This window comes from Salminus brasiliensis, chromosome 21 (genome assembly GCF_030463535.1).
Source record: "Salminus brasiliensis chromosome 21, fSalBra1.hap2, whole genome shotgun sequence".
Lineage (NCBI taxonomy): Eukaryota > Metazoa > Chordata > Actinopteri > Characiformes > Bryconidae > Salminus > Salminus brasiliensis.
This window is the reverse complement of record NC_132898.1, coordinates 13,510,590-13,531,485: the sequence shown is the minus strand read 5'-3', so window position 1 is coordinate 13,531,485 and position 20,896 is coordinate 13,510,590. Positions and strand designations below refer to the sequence as shown.

The following is a 20,896-nucleotide window of genomic DNA, read 5'->3' as shown; positions in this document are numbered from 1 at the left end:
TACTTGTGGTTGTTGCTTGCCTACTGCAGGTGCAGAGAAAGCAATAACGGAATATTCAACAATACCCTCCCCAACGTTTTCCTCTCAGTGCAGAAGGAAGGCTATCATTATGAAAGCACATGCTAAACAGACAGCTGAAAGGTTAGATGTCTCCAAACTGTGTGTGTGTGTGTATATATTTGCTATTTGTCTTTTGGCCATTGCGTGGGAGGATGGGTACCTGAATCCTTGGCCCATTTGAGTATGGAAGTAACCTCGTTGCCCCGAGTTGTGTTACACTGGCCCCTGACAGCCGCTGCGCTGACGCCCACTGTGCCCTCGTTGGCCTTCACCCCACACAGATACGCCGTGGCAGTGCCCGCACTGTCTGGAACCTGGGCGTTAGTGTTGTAGGTCTGGAGAAAAACAGCCCCGATTGAGCTTGTTAGAGACATGCAGAAAGCTTGAGCTTTGGGCTAATGCCAGAGTGGGTGATGGAGGTCAAGATGCAGATGAATTTCATGCAGTGAATTATCATTTACTGTGTTTAAGTGTCACAGCCTGACAAGCCTGACTACTGCAATTGCAAGTAGAACTGAGGCATGTTCAAAACTGATGCGCCAATGAACCCTTAGAAGAGTCTAGATGTATTACAGTCATTTTGCTATAATATTCAAATGTGATTACATGATATCATAATTGATCAAATACATATGCAATCAATTACATAAGATGTACTGTTATTTTGATGCAACATAACTGAGGAGTGCATGGTTGTGGAGGTGGGGATTCGAATGGTACGGAAAGGCAATTGTTACAGTGGGACATGATATACAGTGCCTATAAAAAAGTATTCACCCCCTTGGATATTTTCACCTTTTATTGCTTTTATAAATGGAATCATGGTCAATGTAATTTATTTTGTTTTTTTTAACAATAATTGACAAACAAAACAGATATAAAGTAAAACTTACTATAAAGTAAGTCATAAATAATTGAACTAAATCCAGTCAATGAAACAAAAATATATCATTTATTAAATAATTGGACTATAATTAGTGTGCTAAGTTAAACACCTTCCGGTCGTGTTGTAAACAATGGGTGAGGCTACCGCTGTTTTTTAAATACATTAATAATTCAACCACACACACTTACCAGAGATTCCACTTCACCAAGTTTAAACATGTTCAACTCCAGCTGAAGAGCTGCACTCATCCGGTGTCATTTTTAACAAGGCAACCAATAAAACGCGAGTTAACCCCTTAACACTCCAAGTCTTATTACACACTCAGTAATTACAGGAACTTCTGTACAAACTGGTGGGGCTATTCCTCGGTAATAGAAAACTGTGCAGATGGGATTTTAGGCTTTTTGAGGGGTTAAACCGAATCCAACTGAATGCAGGGTTGAACGCTGGGACAGATTTACTCATATTTGCTAAACTTGTTCATTTATTCAACATTCATTCAAACTGATCTCAGCACAGTTTGGTTAAAAAACTGAGAACCTGAGTAGTTTAACACAGAAATATAACTCTGTGTCGCTTAGTTGTGGTGTTCAGGGCGCTCGCTACTTTTGCATGGATAACACCACTACCAGCAAGTGAGTTACCACAATATGTGGGAGACTGGGGTTCGAGTCCAGGTCTGGGTGAATATGCTGCGCTACACCAATACAAGTCCTTGGGCAAGACTCCTAACAGTACATTGGGCATCCTCTGTAATACGAGCAACCCTGCTCTGGATAAGAGTGTCAGCTAAATGCCATAAATGTAAATAATGTTGCTAATGTTTCCATGGACTGAGTGGGAGGAGTTAAAACTGCCAGATTTGTTTATCCTCCAAAATGAAACTCAGTAAGTGTTGGTCTTTAGTCTATTCAGAGATGTGGGTTTGATGTAATATTGTTTTTATTTAGAAAAGCCAAATCATCTAACCATGATTCTATTATGTGAACGCAATAAAAGGAAAAAACATCCAAGGGGTGAATGCTATTTTGAGGCACTGTTTTTGGCCATTCATCAGTACACTTGGGAAGGCACTTAGGTTTGGCCTATCTATGGGCAATTCTGAATTATAATTCAAATACTATAATATCAAACTCAAATTTCTACATCTTAAGGGTTTAAAATCCACACTTCCAGGAAGATATAAGTGAAGAATCCTTCACAGAAAATTACAACATGCTTTTGTTAGCTTTGCTTTTTGTGTTATAACTAATATAACATCCACCACTGGGCCAAACTATTATGATACTGTTGGTCCTTCGCCAACACACCTCCAACCCACCAAGGCATGGACTCCACAATTACTCTGAAGAGGTCCTGTGGTATCTGCCACTAAGACATTAGCAACAGATCCTTTAAGTCAGATCTTTGAAGTTGTGAGGAAGAGCCATTGTGGTCTGGACTTGTTGTTTCAGCACTTCCCACAGATGCTTGATCTCTTAAAATCTTCAATAAATCCTTTCTTGATCTTCTGTGAATCTTATTGCGTTGCCTCATCTAACAAATGCAGAGAATCTCTGGAAAGTGTGGATTTGAAACCTTAACTCCATAATATAGCTGTCAATACAGAACGGGGACTCAATGTAAATGTAATTAATGATGTAATTTGTTCATGTTTCAGTGATGACCTGGTATGAATGGAGTCTAACATGGAGCAAAAGGTAGACTACTAACGGCTAAAACTACAGTATTTCTCTTGTTGTGGTTGGCTTTATTTACCATCATTGACCGTTACAGCCTGAATGAAAACCCCACAGCCCTCAACGGCCGTAATGTCACAGCATGGATTATGAGCACAAAGGAATGGCGTGATGGGGATAATGTGGTGTGGGCTGAACCTTAGAGAGAGAGAGGTAGGGGAATTTGTCCATCTCCAGCTGAACCTCCTCTCCGTACTGTCCACTCAGCTGACCCTTCAGAATTCGGGCTGCTGTCACTGTAGGAACACCCATACCTACAAAACAACAAATAAGGGTTAATCTTCAGTGTCTTTTCCAGTGTCTCTTTCTCTAATATATATCCAGTGGAATTCAAAAATCCAGCTATCTTTTTATCTGCTTCTTCCTGCTCAGCCTACGCGGAGTACGGCACTGAGGGGTCTGGTTCTCAAAGGTTTTAACCACATCTTGCTGATAAGAATTTGAATAAATAAACTTTTTAATAACTGAAAGCAAGGCAGGAATACCCCTTGGACCCTCTGGTCAGTAACTCACACACCCATTCACTCACACACACTGACAACAAGGAGCAATTTAACATTGCCAATTCACCTACTATGTGTGTCTTTGGGAGGTGGGAGGAACCCTATGCGGACACAGGAAGAACACACCAAACTCCTCACAAAGAGACCAGATCGAGGACTGAACCCACAACCCCAGGGGTTTGAAAGGTTAGCTATGCTAATTCGTCTTGCATGTGGACTAATACCACATTCCACTACAGATCCAGGATTTTGATGCAGAGCATCATTTCACCCCACTATAGTTCCCTCTTACAGTACTCTCTTTTTTCCACCAGGTTAATGAATCTCAAATAGATTTGCATGTGTCAGAAACCACACTAGGCTGATCGACTAAAATTAATCAATTCAACACTGAAACTTTGTACTCAGTGAAATGCGCATGGAGTTTTCTTGTATTATAGACTTTAAACAGTGGAAAATACATCATAAAAAAGATACACGCAGGAATAGTGAGACTAGTGTGACTTACCATCTCCGAGGAAGAGGATAATGTTTTTGGCGATATTCCTGTTGTGCTGCTGAAGATTCAGAGCGTTCCTCAGCGTCCGTTGTGCCCATGCATTCCAGAAACCGGGATCCTTTTCCTGTTCTGCAGGACACAAGAACACATTTCAGATTTTTAGCTTATTCCCACCACACAGTTCTACTTTTCACATTTTTTGCTTCACCACCATACTTGGTAAATCAGTCTGTTGACTATCGTTGGCTGCTTATTTTATTTAATTTTTATTATTTTTTATTTTTTAGATTTATTTTAATGTTGTTCAAAGAATCATGACATTATTGAATCATGAACTCGAGACCACGAATCATAGGCTGAGCGTATCGTCACACATCTGCTTGTTAGCTGCATTATTTTCGTACCTCTAGGAGCAAACTTCAGACACCAAACATGTCTTGGCTGATCAGCTACATAAACTGTATTCAAAAGTGATCAATTCTACATTAATAATATAAATATATAAAATCAGCCTACCACATGCAGCACAGGCCAATCACAAACTGTGTTTTTAGTTTTTAACCATGTGTATGAATACTTAAACCTTATGTGTATATGTTAACCATGTGTAAGTATACTTTTTTTTCCTTCCTTGTGAAGTGCAATATATGGACAAAAGTAAAAGGTAAAGGTGTATGTATTTGTCACTGTACAGTGTACACTGTACAGCGAAATGTGTCCTCCGCATTTAACCCATCTGGTAGTGAACACACACACACACACACACACACACACACACATGTGTTAGGGGCAGTGAGTACACACACACACACACCCAGAGCGGTGGGCAGCCAACTCCAGCGCCCGGGGAGCAGAGAGGGTAAAGGGCCTTGCTCAAGGGCCCAACAGTGGCAGCTTGCCGAGCCCGGGAATCGAACCCACAACCCTGTTATCGATATCCCGGCGCTCTAACCGCTGAGCCACCACTGCCCCCACAAAGTATTGGGACTCCTGCTCATTCATTTTATCTTCAGAGATCAAGGGTATCAAAAACCCTGCTTCTGTTAAAGTAACTGTCTCTACTGTCCAGGAAAGGCTTTCTACTAGATTTCAGAGCATTATTATGATGATTTTGCAGATTTCATTCAGCAAAAATAGACTTAGTGAGTTTAGTCTGTTGCATGATCACCACCCCACTTTGTCCCCAACTCCCCTACTGATCCCAAAAGTACTGGATGAAGCACCATCATTCCAGAGTTGCACTGCTCCACAGTTTAATGCTGGGGTACTTTATGGCCCTTTAGACCAAGCCTGGCGTTGGACATGGTGCCAATGGATGCCAATGGTTATCTGCTCCGGAGAGTCCTATAATACTGGCAATAGGACTAGACAGGCAGTGTGTGTATTTGCACATCTGTGTCAGCAATGGGCAAAACCTAAAGGCCATTTTTTTACATAACAGCAGTACAACAGTACAAGGCTGTGATGCCAACACACACCCTTTTGCATCTTTTTCTTAAAATACACATCGCTGTCCCAGCAGCAGATGACCACCTTGAACAGAAGGGCTACCATTACACAGTCAGATGTGTTTATTTCTGCTCTTTCAGTGTCTCCTGTCCCCAAACAAGTGTAATGTCAGGTGTGATGTTTCTCAAAACAAGACATGTCATAACCACTAAAGTCCAGCACTATTCAGAGAAGTTCAATAAAGAAATGACACAGCAGCAGCAGCAGCAGCAGCAGTAACAGCAGTGTCTGGCTGGCTGGCTTTTTCAGAGCACATAAGCTTCTTATCCTGCAAATACACGCACAAACAAATTGTTTACATGACGACAGGGTAAGAACATCTGATCTTCTTTGTGTTCCCCCATGAACAGTACCAGTTCAGAATCTGGACACATTTAATCCTGGAGGGATTTCATTATTTATTTTTAGTGTTTTCCACATTTTCGGATATTGAAGACGAAGTACATTTTATGGTTAGGTTTGTGGACACGCCCTCTCATTAATGAATTTAGGTGCTTTAATGCAGTAGTTCTCTGTAGTCCTGAAGGCCCATTTTAATGCCCTCCGCCAAACACACGTGATCTAACTACTCAGTTCAAGATCAGTCCTTCATTGCATATAAAGTGGGCATATTCAAAAAGGAAAAGTACTAAAATGTGCAGGGCAGTGGGCCTCTAGGACCAGGGTCGAGAAACACTGCTTTAAAAAACACCCTTTGCTGGCACATGTATATAGAACCACTGTTTAGTTAGTAAAGAACACTTGAAAAACCCATTTTTTAGGAGAAAAAGTGTGCACATACTTCAGATTGGGGCAACCAAGACCAGAGCTGCACAATCTATCATTTTAGTGATGCATTTAGTGAGGCAATACGTTGACATCGGATGTATGTACCTGTCCATGCGTGTATCTGAGGATTTCTGATGGCAACACACAACCCTTTTTTAAAATGTAGAAACTGGCAACAGATCCTACTTAACTACAATGTTGCTGCTCTTGTGGAGTACAGAAGCTAAGCTCCTGGAAGTGACCACTGCAATAACTTTAATGCCGTACAGATGTAATGTGGCTTCAGAAAACCCAGTAGGTCTTTATGGACTAGCTCAAGCTTGCCATTGTGATGATAAGCGCCGCTCACCTGGAAATTGCGGTTTCCCTAAGCCTCTGCACACCAGGCAGGAGAGGAGGAGTGTGATGACCTTCATCTCTCTGACTTCAAGCCACCGTCTTCCAAACACCTGCTGCGCTTCACAATCAAGAGAACCAGGTGTCCGAGTCTGGAGCTGAAACAAGAATACAAGGATGGTGAAATGATCATATTTCTAATAATAATTCTATTTAGTAATATACTGCAATATTGTTCTGGGGTGGGCAAGATATACAATTAGGATACTCAATATTTTCATAATTCGTCACATTTTAAAAGGTTATGAAAAAATTGTGTACAATGACTTTTCTCACATTTATAAAACATAACTACCATAACTAGGAGTAACAGTTTTAGAAACATTAGATTTTCTGTCTGAATGTGGGCATACAAACACTAAAACATTTGTGAAACAGCATTTTGTATATTAAATATATATAATTTTATATTAAATAAAAATAAATACTACATCTGAAATCTACCGTAATTGACATCCAGTAACAGCCAGAATAATTCAGGTCATTAACATATAACAGGGTTGTGGGTTCGATTCCCGGGCTCGGCAAGCTGCCACTGTTGGGCCCTTGAGCAAGGCCCTTTACCCTCTCTGCTCCCCGGGCGCAGGAGTTGGCTGCCCACCGCTCTGGGTGTGTGTGTGTACTCACTGCCCCTAACACATGTGTGTGTGTGAGTGTGTGTTCACTACCAGATGGGTTAAATCCGGTGGACACATTTCGCTGTACAGTGTACACTGTACAGTGACAAATACGTGCACCTTTATTATATAACAGTTTACTACACTCTTTTCTGACTCTAACTTGCTAATGCTAAACATACACTGTTAAACGAATGAAGCCTAGAATACCGGCAGTGCACTAATCAGGTCCAGTGAGTGGATCGGTCCTGTGGATCGGCCTAATTATTCCCCAGGCCATAGTGGCAGCACATTAAACGGCGGAAACACTCGGCGCCTCACTCTCTCACATCTAAAAACGTGAGATTATAGCCCATCATGCTTCTGGTGTTGAACAATGAAGCAGAAACAAAAGCAGAAAGAAAGTCTTTGGTGTAAGACTGGTATGAGTAGCAGGCTAAAGATTCTCCATAAGGGGGCACCATAAAAAAACGCCATACCATGGATTTTTTACGACAGACATTTTAGCATTTTTTATCAAATTATGTGGACAGAGCATTTTTCTGTGCAGCTATTAAGCCCTTTATCGACAACAGAAATGTTGTGAAAACCCAATGAAACAATGTTTTTCAAGACAAAAAGTACCAGGTGACTGCTTTCTGTTCACCTTCCTCAAACACGAAGGCTGCTTCCCAATCCAAACACAAGCATACTAATTAGAGCACCACCACTTGTGCATTAGTTAGTGTAATAAGTAGACGTAAGTGTCTGCTTAAGTGTAGACATAAGCAGTTCAGGAAGCAGAAAACAAACACAGCCGGCACGGTGGAGAGGTGTGTAGGACCAAGAAGAAAGATGATTGTGCTTTTACAAGGAATGCTGCCTTTTCCAGCTCCTACAGAAAGAAACGGCCTGAAAAGACTGCAGCCACTGTAAATAGAAAGCTCTCAAGCAGCTCAGAGAGACTGGATGTCTTGTCGAAAGGCTCTGATGAAAAGAAAATAAACTAAAACTAACAGAATGTTGATCAGTAGTCTCTTGTTTTAATTCTCTTGTTTTAATTCCATGTTCTTAATTTATATGCATTTGACATCTAAATGGTCTCCTAAACTTTATTAACTTCTTGGAGGTTTTAGAAAGTTTGCTAGTATGGCTATTTTGAGTTATGAAGCCTAGAATACCTGCAGTGCAGTAATCAGGTCCAGTGAGTGGATCGGTCCTGCGGATCGGCCTAATAATCCCCGATCCAGCTAATTTTGTTAGAATCAAGACTCATATATGATCCTATTATTGGATCGGTGCATCCCCACATTCAATTAACAGAAAGGGTAAGAAAACGGGACAATGTGAAAACACCAGATGTACATGGTTTCACATAGTTTGAACATTTCATGACAAATGGACCAATAGAAACGCTCCAAAAATGACTTGGAATAAAACCTTGATTTCCCCTTTTCTTCAAATGTTACTGTTTACAAGGTATGAGGTCATCTTTCAACAGTTATGATATTCTAACCTACTTGTCTATAATAAACATGTAATGAATTATGCAGCCTCAGGGATGTTCTAGTGCAAATGCCAGTCCAAAGGTTAGAAACGGTCCGTCTTGCAATGAGGCCTGATATATATTCACATTCTAATAGTTATATTACTGGATTTAAATGTCACTGAAAACAGGAGAGCGCTGAAAGCCAGGAAAACGGCAATGGAAAAGAAAACAAATGTGAATGACTGGAATGAGAAACAGAACGGAAATGTTTAGAGAGGAATAAACAGCAGATGCACGCTGTGCACCGGCTCAGGAAACAGTCATGATCAAACAAGGCATACGCAGTGGTTCCCGAAACACGGTCATGCAAAGTACGTGTTCTATTAAACACTATGTACTAAACATAGATTGTCATTGAGAACCCAGGCTTCCTGTGTTGCACACTTGAGAGCTGAGATACAGCAGACCAAATCACTAAAGAGAAAACAGGTAGGATAGGTGTGATGTGATGCATGGACATCCGTTACTGCAGAATCTTATGTGTTACTGTAACTGCAATTTTATCACTGATGAGAGGCAGCTAGCCTGGGCTCATCGATGTAGCAGGACAGCAAAGACCCATCCTATCCGTCCGCGAACCACCAGAAGGGCTACTATGCTCCTCAAAAATGGTTAGAAATGGTTACAAGAGGAATACCTCACAACACACAGGGAATCACACCCTGCTTAAGCAGCTGAAGACCAGTCAGAGCGCCCATGCTAACCCCTGTCCACCATCAAAGTGCCTACAATGGACACAGGCATTTGGACTGGTTCCTTGGATCTGTTTTTCTTTTACTTCACTTGGACGGTCGGGTACATGTGCATGCTTTACCTGTGGAATGGGCTGGATTTGCTTCAGAATGGGGGTGAATCAGGTGGTTCCATCTTGGGGTTTGATAGCTGTTTCAGTGATACGCAGATGACCACTCAGAAAATTTGGTCATTGGTGTTATCGTATGTATTTTATGTACCAATTACAGTGCATCCCCCAACAAAGGCAGCATGCTGCTTCTTTTATGTGGTGCATGCAGAAAGCTCTTATTCCATCTACTGATCCGTTTTCACCAGCAACGTGTGCATGCACACAGCCCACCTACTCTCTGGAAAGGTATTAATGGAATATAGGAGATAAAGACAAAGTCACTGAATGAATTGTTAGGTAAGGTCGAGTTAATTAGCTGATAAGTTGCATTAGGTGTGTTAGAACAGGGTTAGAAAACACTGCTGTAATGAAAACACGGCCCAGCGCTCAGCCGTTCTTACTGTGGCTCCCCTTCGCTTTTTTACTGAAGGTCACTTTAATGAGATTGAGTGCCACTGCACAGAGGAGTTTAATAGGCATGACAAAGCTGATTAACTGGACACCCCTCTCTCTCTCTCTCTCTCTCTCTCCCTCTCTCTGTCTTTCTCTCACTTTACACACACACACACACACACACACACACACACACATACAAGATCTCCACTTAAAAGCATCTTTACTTACAGTAACATAAGGTCCGTCCTACATCAGTCTACTGTATTAATGGTGATCTAACAGCTTATGGACCATTGAGTACCAATTCACAAGCACATGATGAAAAACAGCAATTTTCCCATTAGCTTCGGGACCAATTCTGCGATCCTTTAAACCTGTAACGATATCATTCAAATTACACTACATGGGCAAAAGTACTGGGACGCCCCCTTCTTCATCATGCTTCCACATTATTAGAACGCAAGCTGCTTTGTCATTTTAAGCAACACTACATAGCATAGTTACCTTAAAATAGCACCATTAGAATCATGTTTGGGCTTTACTGGTCATTAGCAGGACATTAGCAGCTCTATCATTGATAGGACAATGCTTGTGAGAACTGTACAACGCTGTGTAAGTCATATTTGTATATATTCCTTTAATGTTGCTCTACCGCCTCGGCCCACATGCTTCTTTAACTTTCAGTGACAGTTCTGTAACTCCCAGCTTGTCCAGAAACCCATGTAAAGGTTCTTTCTTGATGGGTGCTTCTAAGCATAAATTACATTTCCTGACTGTAGGGGGAGCCCAGGAGCAAGAAGTGACAATAGAGGGCATGCACTGACATCACTTTCCTGTTGGGATGCGCCCCCTTTAGTTAGACATTCGGCAGCACGACTGCTACGTTTCTTAGGGATAATGGCCAAACTGCAGTTGGACTCGACAGCAATCCAACCAAATTACCAAAGAACCAATGATCCATGGACACCAATGTGTAGCCAGGAATGTTCAGCTAACTGATGCTCTGATCACACCCGTTAAGAGGATAAAACCTCATATCTGAGAGCAGAAGAGTGGAGAGAATGGTTTTCCACTGTTTTAGGCACATTTAGTAGACTGCTTCATCCAGGCTTGCTAGCTTTCCCTCTTCCTTGAACTTAGCATGTTGTTTTTTCCCTCACCTGTTTACAGAGTGTGACTTCACCAAACAGTGATCTCCCACAGTGATCTTTCAGTGCCAGGATTCCACAAAGAGGGAGGAGCTTTGAAAAGATCACCCAAGGTCCAGTGGTTAGTCCTAAGGACCGGATCTGGGCTGAGATAGCCTGAGATAACTCTCTCCCCAAAGACACATGTAGAAATCTGGTAATCTGGATAATTATTATGAAAGAATGCATTATTTCGTTTTAGAGGGTTCAAATGCAGTAAAATGAATATGATGCAGCTATGTTAGTGCAGTAGGTCAGTATAGTCATTCAGTGAATGGTTCAATTTCTGTTGACCTTTACAGAATTGACACACTGCACTAATGAAAGATTTATCCCACAACTGTAAATCCAAGCTGAACAGTTTAGGGACCTTCATTAAATTTATACACACATCTTAACTGGTCTTAAAAAGACTATGTCCTGCCTAGCACTAACGGACAGCAATGGTGAGACAGTCTTTACCGCTTCTCAAAGGCCAGTTCACACTCAGAAATGCATCGGCCCTCCAACAGGAAGCACCCTGGAAGCCAGGCGGCAGGTGAAGAAGCACAAAAACACCAGAACGCACAGGACCAGCGCGCCAGAGAAAAAAGACGTCACCAAAACCCAAACCCTGTCCTGATTCATAGCGTCAGCAAACAGATCCGATCAGCCTCGGTCTCAATTAAGACTGAAAAGACAAAACAAATCCACTTTCGCTGAAGGTGTAGAGAAAAAGACCCTTCAGTCAGGCTGTGGCACACTACTATTCCACTGGGAATGCATGCGTGCGAGAGGAGAGCGAGAGAGAGTGGAGGGGGGATTAGGGTTAATACTGGCTGATTGGACTCAACTTAGTTGCTCCTCCATCTTAGGAAAAGACTCTATAAATCCATTACCTACTATAAAAGCCCCCCGGACCAGGAGGACCAGCTCTACCTTCTTGATTCAGTGGGAAATTTGAATAACTAGTATTATTACTATGCTATTATTACTTCTAACATTGGACTTTCAGGGCCATTCAGGGCCTGACTGATATAAGCAGGTAAAACACTAATATTACAATAAATACAAGTAACATCAATAAAAACAGATGATTATACCTGTGTCCATGTGTTCGTTTAACCCTAACCTAACCTCTCCTTATGGAAGCCCAGTATTAATTGTGGTAGGAATCCAAATGCCTGGTTTGGTTAATCCTTCACACTTCAAGGCTTATTACACACTAAGGTATATTACTCGGTAACTACAGGGACTTCCGTCTACAGGAACATACTGGTGGGGCTATTCTCTGGTAATAGCCAGACTTTTAAAAGGTTCAATTAGCTCTTCATTAAAGGAATAGTTTGGGTGAAAATATCTAAAATATATTTTTTTATTACTTAACCCATACGCAGTCCAGGGTTCACCAATAACGACTGCCCGTTAAGTAAAGCAGGTAAAATCTTTAGAAAAATCTTTAGGCAAGCCATCAACCGCGCACCACGCAGCTTGATTTAGGGCGTGTCAGTGTGTCTTTGCTTTTAGAACAACGTCAAAGACAAAGTATGTCTTGTGCTGCTCAAAATGCACAAAAGCCATGTACTAAGTCTCTTAACTAATCATGGGTATGTTTTGGGCAAAACGTGCAATAAACCAATCAGCGTGTCACTGGCCAGTCCCTTCAAGAGCCAGGTGTGGCCTGACTTTGGCGGATTGCTATTTCAATGGCGCCTAGCGGGGGTGTATGCGATGTTGGGCAAACGGCTGTCACTGCCAAGACAGCAATGAACGTTGTCTGAATAACTGTTGTCGTTTGCCTAGGTTGCTTTCAGGAAGTGGCACACCTGTGTTTTCCGTTGCCAAGATAGCAATATGCCGGAAATTTACCTCAACACACTACATTTCAAACCACCACGCCCATCTGTGTGGATATATTCGCAAGCACTGCTGCTATTTAAACAACGCAGGCGGAAGGCGTGAAAATAGACTGTTGATGGGGTATAAGACGGCAATGAGCATCTTAATGCGTCTTGCGCCGGCTGTAAAATAGGGCCCTGGGTCTCATTCTTCCGTGCGTCTGTTCAAAACAAACAACATTATTTGTTGCCAAATGATGTGCAGGAACGAGGTGCAAAGCATAATGAATCTGCTGCTTCATTCCTTCATGGAAAACACAGTTTTCATGGGTCGATTTTGACCCCTCTGCGGGGAATATCCTAACAAGGTCAATAAAAGTGGTTCTCATCTGCTGGAACTACAACTCTTATCACGAGCGTCAGAGCAAGTCACTAGGTCAAATTACATATACAGCAGCGAAAAAGGCAGCTAGCACGCCTGGACCACTGGACACATGCATGCGACGGATGGACAGCGGAGGCGATTCCAAAACAGAGAGACCCTTAATCCCATGCCAAGGCTTATTACATACTAAGATGTATTATTTAGTAACTACAGGGACTTCTGTACAAACTGGTGGGGTTATTCTTTGGTAATAGAAGTTTGTATGGCCCACCGGCGGGCCATAGGCTGTTTAAGGGGTTAACTGACGATCCAGAAGATAGACGGACTGCAACGGAATGCATAAAATTAAGATTACTGAAACACTGTAATGAGAATTGACGTATAATGAGAATGTACACTTGTTTCAGGAGACACTGCAGCAATAGCAGTTATAAGAGGCACCATACAAATAAGATTTGATTTGGTAAAACAGAGCGTTTCTTAGTGGAAGTGTATTACCATATAATATAATATAATATAATATAATATAATATAATATAGTTGGAATTGGGGACACCCTGACCTCACTAACACTCTTGTTGGTAAATGCAATCAAATCAGCAATGCTTAAAAATCTAGCAGAAAGCCTACCCTGGACAGTAGAGAATAAAGAATGAACAGGTGTCCCAATACATTTGTCCATTTAGTGTTGGTGGCATGAACGTAAAAAAAAAAACAACAACAGACAACAAACGTCTGGAAGAACAGCGGCTCAAATGTGGCCAAAGCAAAGTTCACATGGCCCACTGTGGAGAACGCTCCCCACTGCTGAGGGCTGTGATTGATGTTAGTTAATGGCAGCTGGAGTATCTAGAGAGTGTTTTGCTAAAACACAGCGGTAGAAACAGCTGGAACCGGTTGGGACTTAAAATAGCCGATACCTGATTCTTTAAGCAAATGCTTGGATATGCCCCAAAGCCAGGCCGCTAGATCAGATTGGGACATCTCTACGTCAGATACCAAATATGTCCTGACTGATGAAAGTAAGTACTTGAAAGTGTGTTTGAAAGATATGAATTACCATTTAAAGGAAACAATTTATTCATTCATTTATTTTTAATTAATTAATTTCAATTTTATTATTTAGTTTCTTTTGTATTGTTTGTGTATGTTATAATAATTGCTAGACAAATTAATACTATTCAGACTCATTTATATTATATATAATATATATTAGATATCTATTTATTGATGTGTATTATTAGATATTATATATATCTAATTTGTTTACATATAAATATATTTATATCTAATTTATTATATCCAATGTATCTCCAAAATGGTGATTTTGTAGGTAAAAGTTCAGAAAAAAAATTGAACTTTGAATGGAAGTTCATGTAAAGAGTTTATTCTTAATAATTGAATCATATATTAATAATAATAATATAATATTCTGATGTAAGACCAAAAGTAAATAAAGATATTGTTAAAACTAAGCAAACATTGTAAACTCTGCAACATCAATTTAAAACGAACACGAGTGCATTTGTTGGCCAAACACAGAAAAAGACAACTATGGGTTGTCATCATTGGTCTAGAAATTCACTTCTTGGTAGATTTGAACTTTGACTCTGTACTGGAGAGCTGGCTGTTTTTGCACAGGATGTTGTTACTGGCAAGGTCAATGGCATTCTTTTTCTCTGACCCCGAACACTACTGTTCCCCCAAACTGCACAGTAATACCTCTTTATAATCACAGAATAGGACTGAAGCTCAGGCTCACATACAAGCTGCACCATTCAGCTTCCGCAGAAACGGAGGCTGAAGGCGCAAAACAGGGCTTTTATAAATCCAGGATCTGCGGAATATACCAGTGCAGGATTAAGATAAAACTCTCAGTGAAAACGACAACAATGAACGAGCAAACACTTTTAATCGGTTACGAACTCTAATCCACTAAAGTCAGTTTGAAGAGGAAATTGAAGGCAATATTAGTCAAAGCTGCCTGTCATTTCTCCTCAAAACCAGCGCAGTTCAAAGCACTGCCAGCACAATATTACAGTTACATCCAGAACTACATCAGCAGAGCAGCATACCAATCAAGCAGACACACAATCCATAACAGGACGCCAATAAGTATTATGTCTGGGGCGCACTTAGGGCTGTAAGGCGAAACCCTTGTAAATGGTTATTTGTCGCAACACTAAGACCCTGTCTTTTGTCGTAATGGCTTAGAACTGGAGCTCGCGGGACAAACTGCATTTAAAGCAGGTCTTTTTGTCACGTCTCGCTGATTGTGGCACGGCTAGGCTGCAGTGACTCACTCCACACGTGTCTGAGGAAATGTGAAGCAAAGCTTCAATATAACGTACAGTAGTCAACTGCATTGTCACAGTCTAATGCTGTCTAATGTTGTCTAATGCTGATTAAATGTCCCATATTTCACCTTTTCCTATTATTTCATACATGTTCTTTCCTTAAAAGACCACCTACGATGTGGCTCATTCACCAATACTCAGTTTTATGGCCATTATCCAACTTTAAGCTTAAAGAAACAACGTTAGATACTGTGACTTTAAGACGGTTACCCGTTCTGATTGGCCACCCTCAATTAAGCTTAATTCAAAAAGCAGTCCAGGCTGAAACATTCCTTATTACCAGAGGTGTCAAGTAACAAAGTACAAATACCTTGTTACCCTACTTGAGAAGAAATTTTAGTCATCTATACTTTACTGGAGTAATGTTTTTCGCACCATCTGGAAAGTATGACTTTGATTGTATTTGGATGAGAAGTATAAACATATTCCATTCTGACACCCTATTGGTTTGTAAGCGATCCATCGCACCTGCACACGTCACGTCACACTCCAGCAAGGACACAGCAGTGTCCACTCTATGAAACACATGTTAATGCTCAGTAGTGCACATAGATGCTCCTTTAATATATTTGATATTATTATAAATGCATTTAAAAAAATATTGGGTGGGGGGGGGGGGGTAGTGGGCTAGTGCACTATAGGACCCTGTGGCACGGCCTAAGCTTTTGGCATTAATTTACCTAATATTACTTTTACTTTTATACTTTAAGTAGTTTTGAAATCAGTACTTTTGCACTTTTACTTGAGTAAAAAGCCTATGTTGATACTTCAACTTCTATAGTGTTCATACTGTTGAAGACTGAAGGCATGCAAAAAAAATCTCCAAAATGGCCAACTTCACTTCTGATGAAAGTGGATATAAAGAGCTTTTAGTCCAAGTCATTTTGGAGGGTTTCTGTAGACCCATTCATCAAGAATTTTGGACATCATGTGAAAAATAACTGCCAGGTTCACATTATGTCTAGGAGGAGGTTTAACATTATTATTTATTTTAGTGAGAAATAAACAGCAATTCAGTTCATTTATATCTGTGTTACTTTGACACACCTTGTTTTCCAAACCTAGTAAAGATGTTTAACTCAATCCAGATGCTTTAGGTCTCTCCCACACGATGAGGTATATGGTTTATTAATTGATCAATGATATTGGATTGGTGTCGGGTATCAGCGGATATGCAACGTTTATGTATATTATCGGTATTGAAACAGAAAAAGTCGGATCGGTCAAACTAATCCAGTCTACAGCAGTATAACCTGCCCATTTACGTCAATCTTATACGAGGTGTTTCCGCCTTGACTGCTTATTAAATGCGCGGGCCAATCAGAACAGAGCTTGTTTATACACATATAGCATATCAGCCTTAAAGGCGCAGTAACCAGTTTAATTCTAAGAGATAAGGAGAAGTCTGAAGTGGTCATGATTAACTGAAATGTGATGCGTAAACCCACACAAACATGACATTCAGACCTCAGGGGTTAACAAAAAAACGAAAGTATAACATATGCCCTTTAATCATTTGAGCATCTGCAGATGCAGGGCTCTATCCAACCAAAGTTCTACTTCCTGTTCTAGTTCTAGTTCCTCTCCACTGACCTCAAATGTCTTGAGGCCCTGGTGTGAAGAGCGGGCATTCTGATTCTGCTGGTGTTGAATGCCACTAATAGTACTTTCAGAGCTTTACCGCCTCTACTGTTCTTGTTTTTCTTTTTATCTAATTAGCAAAGGGGGGTATTTAAAGGGGTCTATGGAAAACAGCTGATCTGACTCACTGGAGTTGCCCTAAATCATTCAATGTATGTCGCAGCCTACTTACTGGTTGAAGTCACCAAATTAAAATAAGTCCAGACAGTTACATTTCAGCAGCAGTAAGACAAAGGTTTTATGGTGTTCAGGCAGCCTGAAAGTCGTTTCAGGTGCAGTATTGTTGAGGGACTAAATGCAGTTCAGCTGTTAAACTGAGCACCAATGAAAAGGGCCATTACACTAAAACTCTGAGAGGGTCAATTTGCACCACAGCACACAATAAAGCCAGTGAGCCATTATACTAATGCTTCTTAAAGCCTTTGGTTTTCCAGATAGCTTACACCTAGTTTACACCAGTATAAAGTAGAATAATATGGATTTTAAGGCACAGCGAACCACAAGCAGGAGATATTAGTTAGTTCAACATGAGCTTAAATAGTTCAAATAATTAATGTAACAAAACAAATGTGAAAAAATGCATTGATTTCGAGACCTGCGATGTGATTTCTTTGTTGCAAAGTATTTATAATGATCCATAATAAATTGATATCCAATGTCTTGTATTAATAAAACAAATGAAAGTCAACTGGAAGGTTTAGCAGTGGGGCTGCAGTGGAAAAACGTAGTAATATGTCTTACCCTCCCTTGCAGCCCTCACACAGTGGGCAACTCGAGGGCTGGCTGAGAAGCCAGGTTTGGCATGTGGGCTTAGCATTTCACATGTAGGAGTTTACCCAGTTCAGCAGAAATATGCAGGTATGGTGACATAAGATTCTGTGGCAGTGGATGTCTATGCATCACGTCACAACTATTTTGGTCTCGCTGTAGAGTTTGAAGTTCTCTGCGTCAGTAAAGCATCTTCGAGACGAAGAATCCAAATTTCCCCCACCCTTACTTAACACAAACACCTGAGAGCACTAACAGGAGGGCAGGGCACAGGTGGAAGACCACATGAGACTTCCCTGTCGTCCCTGTCCCCTCTTTGGTCGGTGCCATACAGGAAACAATAGTGTCAAAATGCCTAAAGTCTGTGGCTTCTGGCCATCTGCAGAGAGAATGACAGTGGTAAACTTTGGAACCCGGTCAGTTAATACGTGTACATCTGTGGCAAACACTTCATCAGAGGTCAGTTACGGATGCTAAAGGCAACTGTTATAATGGTCATAATCATAAGTACTGAATGCTGACGCTGAACTGAAAGAGCATGGTAACATGGAGCATGGTAAAAAGCCAAGGAAATCCCAATTAGCCTAGTGTTAGCCAAGCAGCCGGTCGGATTTTCCCTGGATTTGTTGAAATGTGGTCAAAACCATTGGTCAAAACAGCTTCACCTGCCTGAAGTTCCCTGAAGTGATTTAAGGTCATGATTATTGTTATATTAATGCAAATTCAAAGTGGGTCTAAATGCTGAATTAATGGCATGATAATAACACTGTAGGGAACTGAGTCGTCATTGATTAAATTAATCAATGAACCCACTTTGAGGGAGGCACACTAAAAGGATTCTCATCAGCCCCTATTTCATTTATAATGATGCCGTTGACCGGCATGCCTGGCTGGCCATAGATTTTGAACTTCTAATAGTTAGGAATCTGCAGGAAATGCTTATTTTATGTAACTAAATTGTCAAAGACCTGAAAATTTAAGTTTTAAGTCAAATCAGGGTGACTGTTTTCACCCCCGAAGAGGGGCAGGGCCATTATGCAAGGGCAGAGTACCTAGATCCATAGCTCTCATTCTCAGAATGTGGACCGGGAGGCACATGGCAGATGGAAAGATAGAGACAAGAATGAGAAACAAGCAGACACAAGGACAAGGCAAGGCTTTATGTTACAATATTGCACATAGATTTTGGGTACACTATATGGGCAAAAGTATTGGGACACCTGCTCATTCATGGTTTCTTCCAAAATCAAGGGAAAAAAACAGAATTTATCCTGCTTTTTTTACCCTGAGCAACAGTCTCAACTTTTCACTAGAGACTGGAAGCATTGCTGTGAAGATTTGATTGCATACAGCAACAAGAGCTTTAGTAAGGTCAGGATGTTGGTTGATCACCACCCCACCTCGCCCCCAACTCCCCAACTCATCCCAAAAGTATTAGATGGAGCACCATCCATCATTACAGAGAACACAGTTCCTCTGCTCCACGGTTCAATGCTGGGGGCTTTACACCCCTCTAGCACATACCTGGTATTAGGCAGCATGGTGCCAATAGGTCATGTTTATCTGCTCCAGAGAGTATATTCTCTATTCCATCCGCAATACGTCTTATCAGGGTCTAGGCAAGCTCTGTGGTGGATGTGTGCAGCATTTGTACGTCGGTGTCAAGCCGAATGCATTCATTAGAAGGGGAGTCACAAACATTTAGACCAGGTGTATGAGGAAAATAGCACAGATAGCTTTCTGCCAGCCTATTACATATATTTACGTAAAGTACAAATATAATGTAGATGTGAGAAAATATGTCATATGTGCATATATTTTTTTTCTGGTTGTTTAATCTATTTTCTGCCAGTCTGGCTGTGTGCGGGGAAGTGGTCTTTGAGCCTCTATCTTGACCCGTGTCTGGGAAGGTGGCCTTTAACTTTAGAAAATGCGCCATGCATACAAATACACATTGTAAACAGACTAAATAGTGAGCCCTGCTTTGACTCCACTACATTCCACCTCATTTCCACATCAATACACAATTTTGCCTTTCAGTTATTTGCTTACTTTGGGCAATTTATGAGTTCTTATAAGTAGTTCCTTCCTTGGAAATGACACACACATTTAAATAGAGAATGTGTCATCCTGAACTGCATCAATGGGGCTGTTTGTGGGTTTGCCTCCCCCCCAAAAAAAAGCCCTCAGCGTGTCCACATGGGCTGGAAAGAGATTAATCAGCATTCCTCCCATGAAGCCAATCAGACGCAATTACTGATGCATTTGTAGACAGCAGTGACTTAGGCTGCCTTTCAGGATTCAGGCACTCAGCACCAGCACCAGACCCAAGCACATGGTCTGATCTCAGTGGTGAAGTTATGCCACTCAAGTCTTCACCGCTGGAAGTCATTTTCGGCATTTGAAAAGGGCATCCGATTGAGAAGTGTTAAAAAAAACATGCTGAAAAGACCTGAAAGTGGTGTGAACGGCCACTTACCTTGTGTGCTGTGGCCCAATCAGCGCACTTTTAACGAGACCGGCGAATTCCTCAAATGCAGTCCAATCGCAGAGCAATGCTAGGTGCTCTCCAATCCTCCTCCTCCTCCTCTCTCTCTCTCTCTCCTTCTGTCCCTCGTTATTGCTTTTATAACGCCGCTGTGCCCCGATGTGGACAGCCCACCAGTCCCTAGAATCAATGAGCTCGGAATAATGGAGATAAAGTGGACCTAGAGCGCCTCCTGCTGACGGACACTGCCGGCGCCCCGCTGCCTCCCTGAGCTCAGTCAGCGCACTGAAGTGGTTTACAGTTCTTCTGCCGAATGGACCAACAGGGAGCGAATTATAGGGGGTGTCCGGGAGGGGGGGGGGGGTGGACTTTAAAACGATAAAATTGACCCCTTCAAATGAGCTTTTTTAAACTGTACAGATACTAAAAAGGTTGAGTATTAAATATGAAAATATCGGTCCACAGTCGTGTCAGAAAGAGGCGTGCGATACAGTGTGAGCACCCCCAC

General features: G+C 41.4%; 1 protein-coding gene across 1 annotated transcript in view; it reads right to left on the bottom strand.

Annotated features, from left to right (window-relative positions):
- The window catches only part of alpl (alkaline phosphatase, biomineralization associated), a 39,328-nt gene extending 18,842 nt beyond the window's left edge, over positions 1–20,486 (bottom strand). Inside the window, exons 1-5 of the mRNA XM_072666178.1 lie at positions 20,380–20,486; positions 6,314–6,458; positions 3,697–3,816; positions 2,824–2,939; positions 221–395 (exon numbers count right to left, since the gene is read on the bottom strand). Coding sequence (XP_072522279.1) covers positions 221–395; positions 2,824–2,939; positions 3,697–3,816; positions 6,314–6,380 — 478 coding nt within the window. The 5' untranslated portion in view covers positions 6,381–6,458; positions 20,380–20,486. The remainder of the gene's footprint in view (positions 1–220; positions 396–2,823; positions 2,940–3,696; positions 3,817–6,313; positions 6,459–20,379) is intronic.
- Positions 20,487–20,896: the final 410 nt, after the last annotated feature.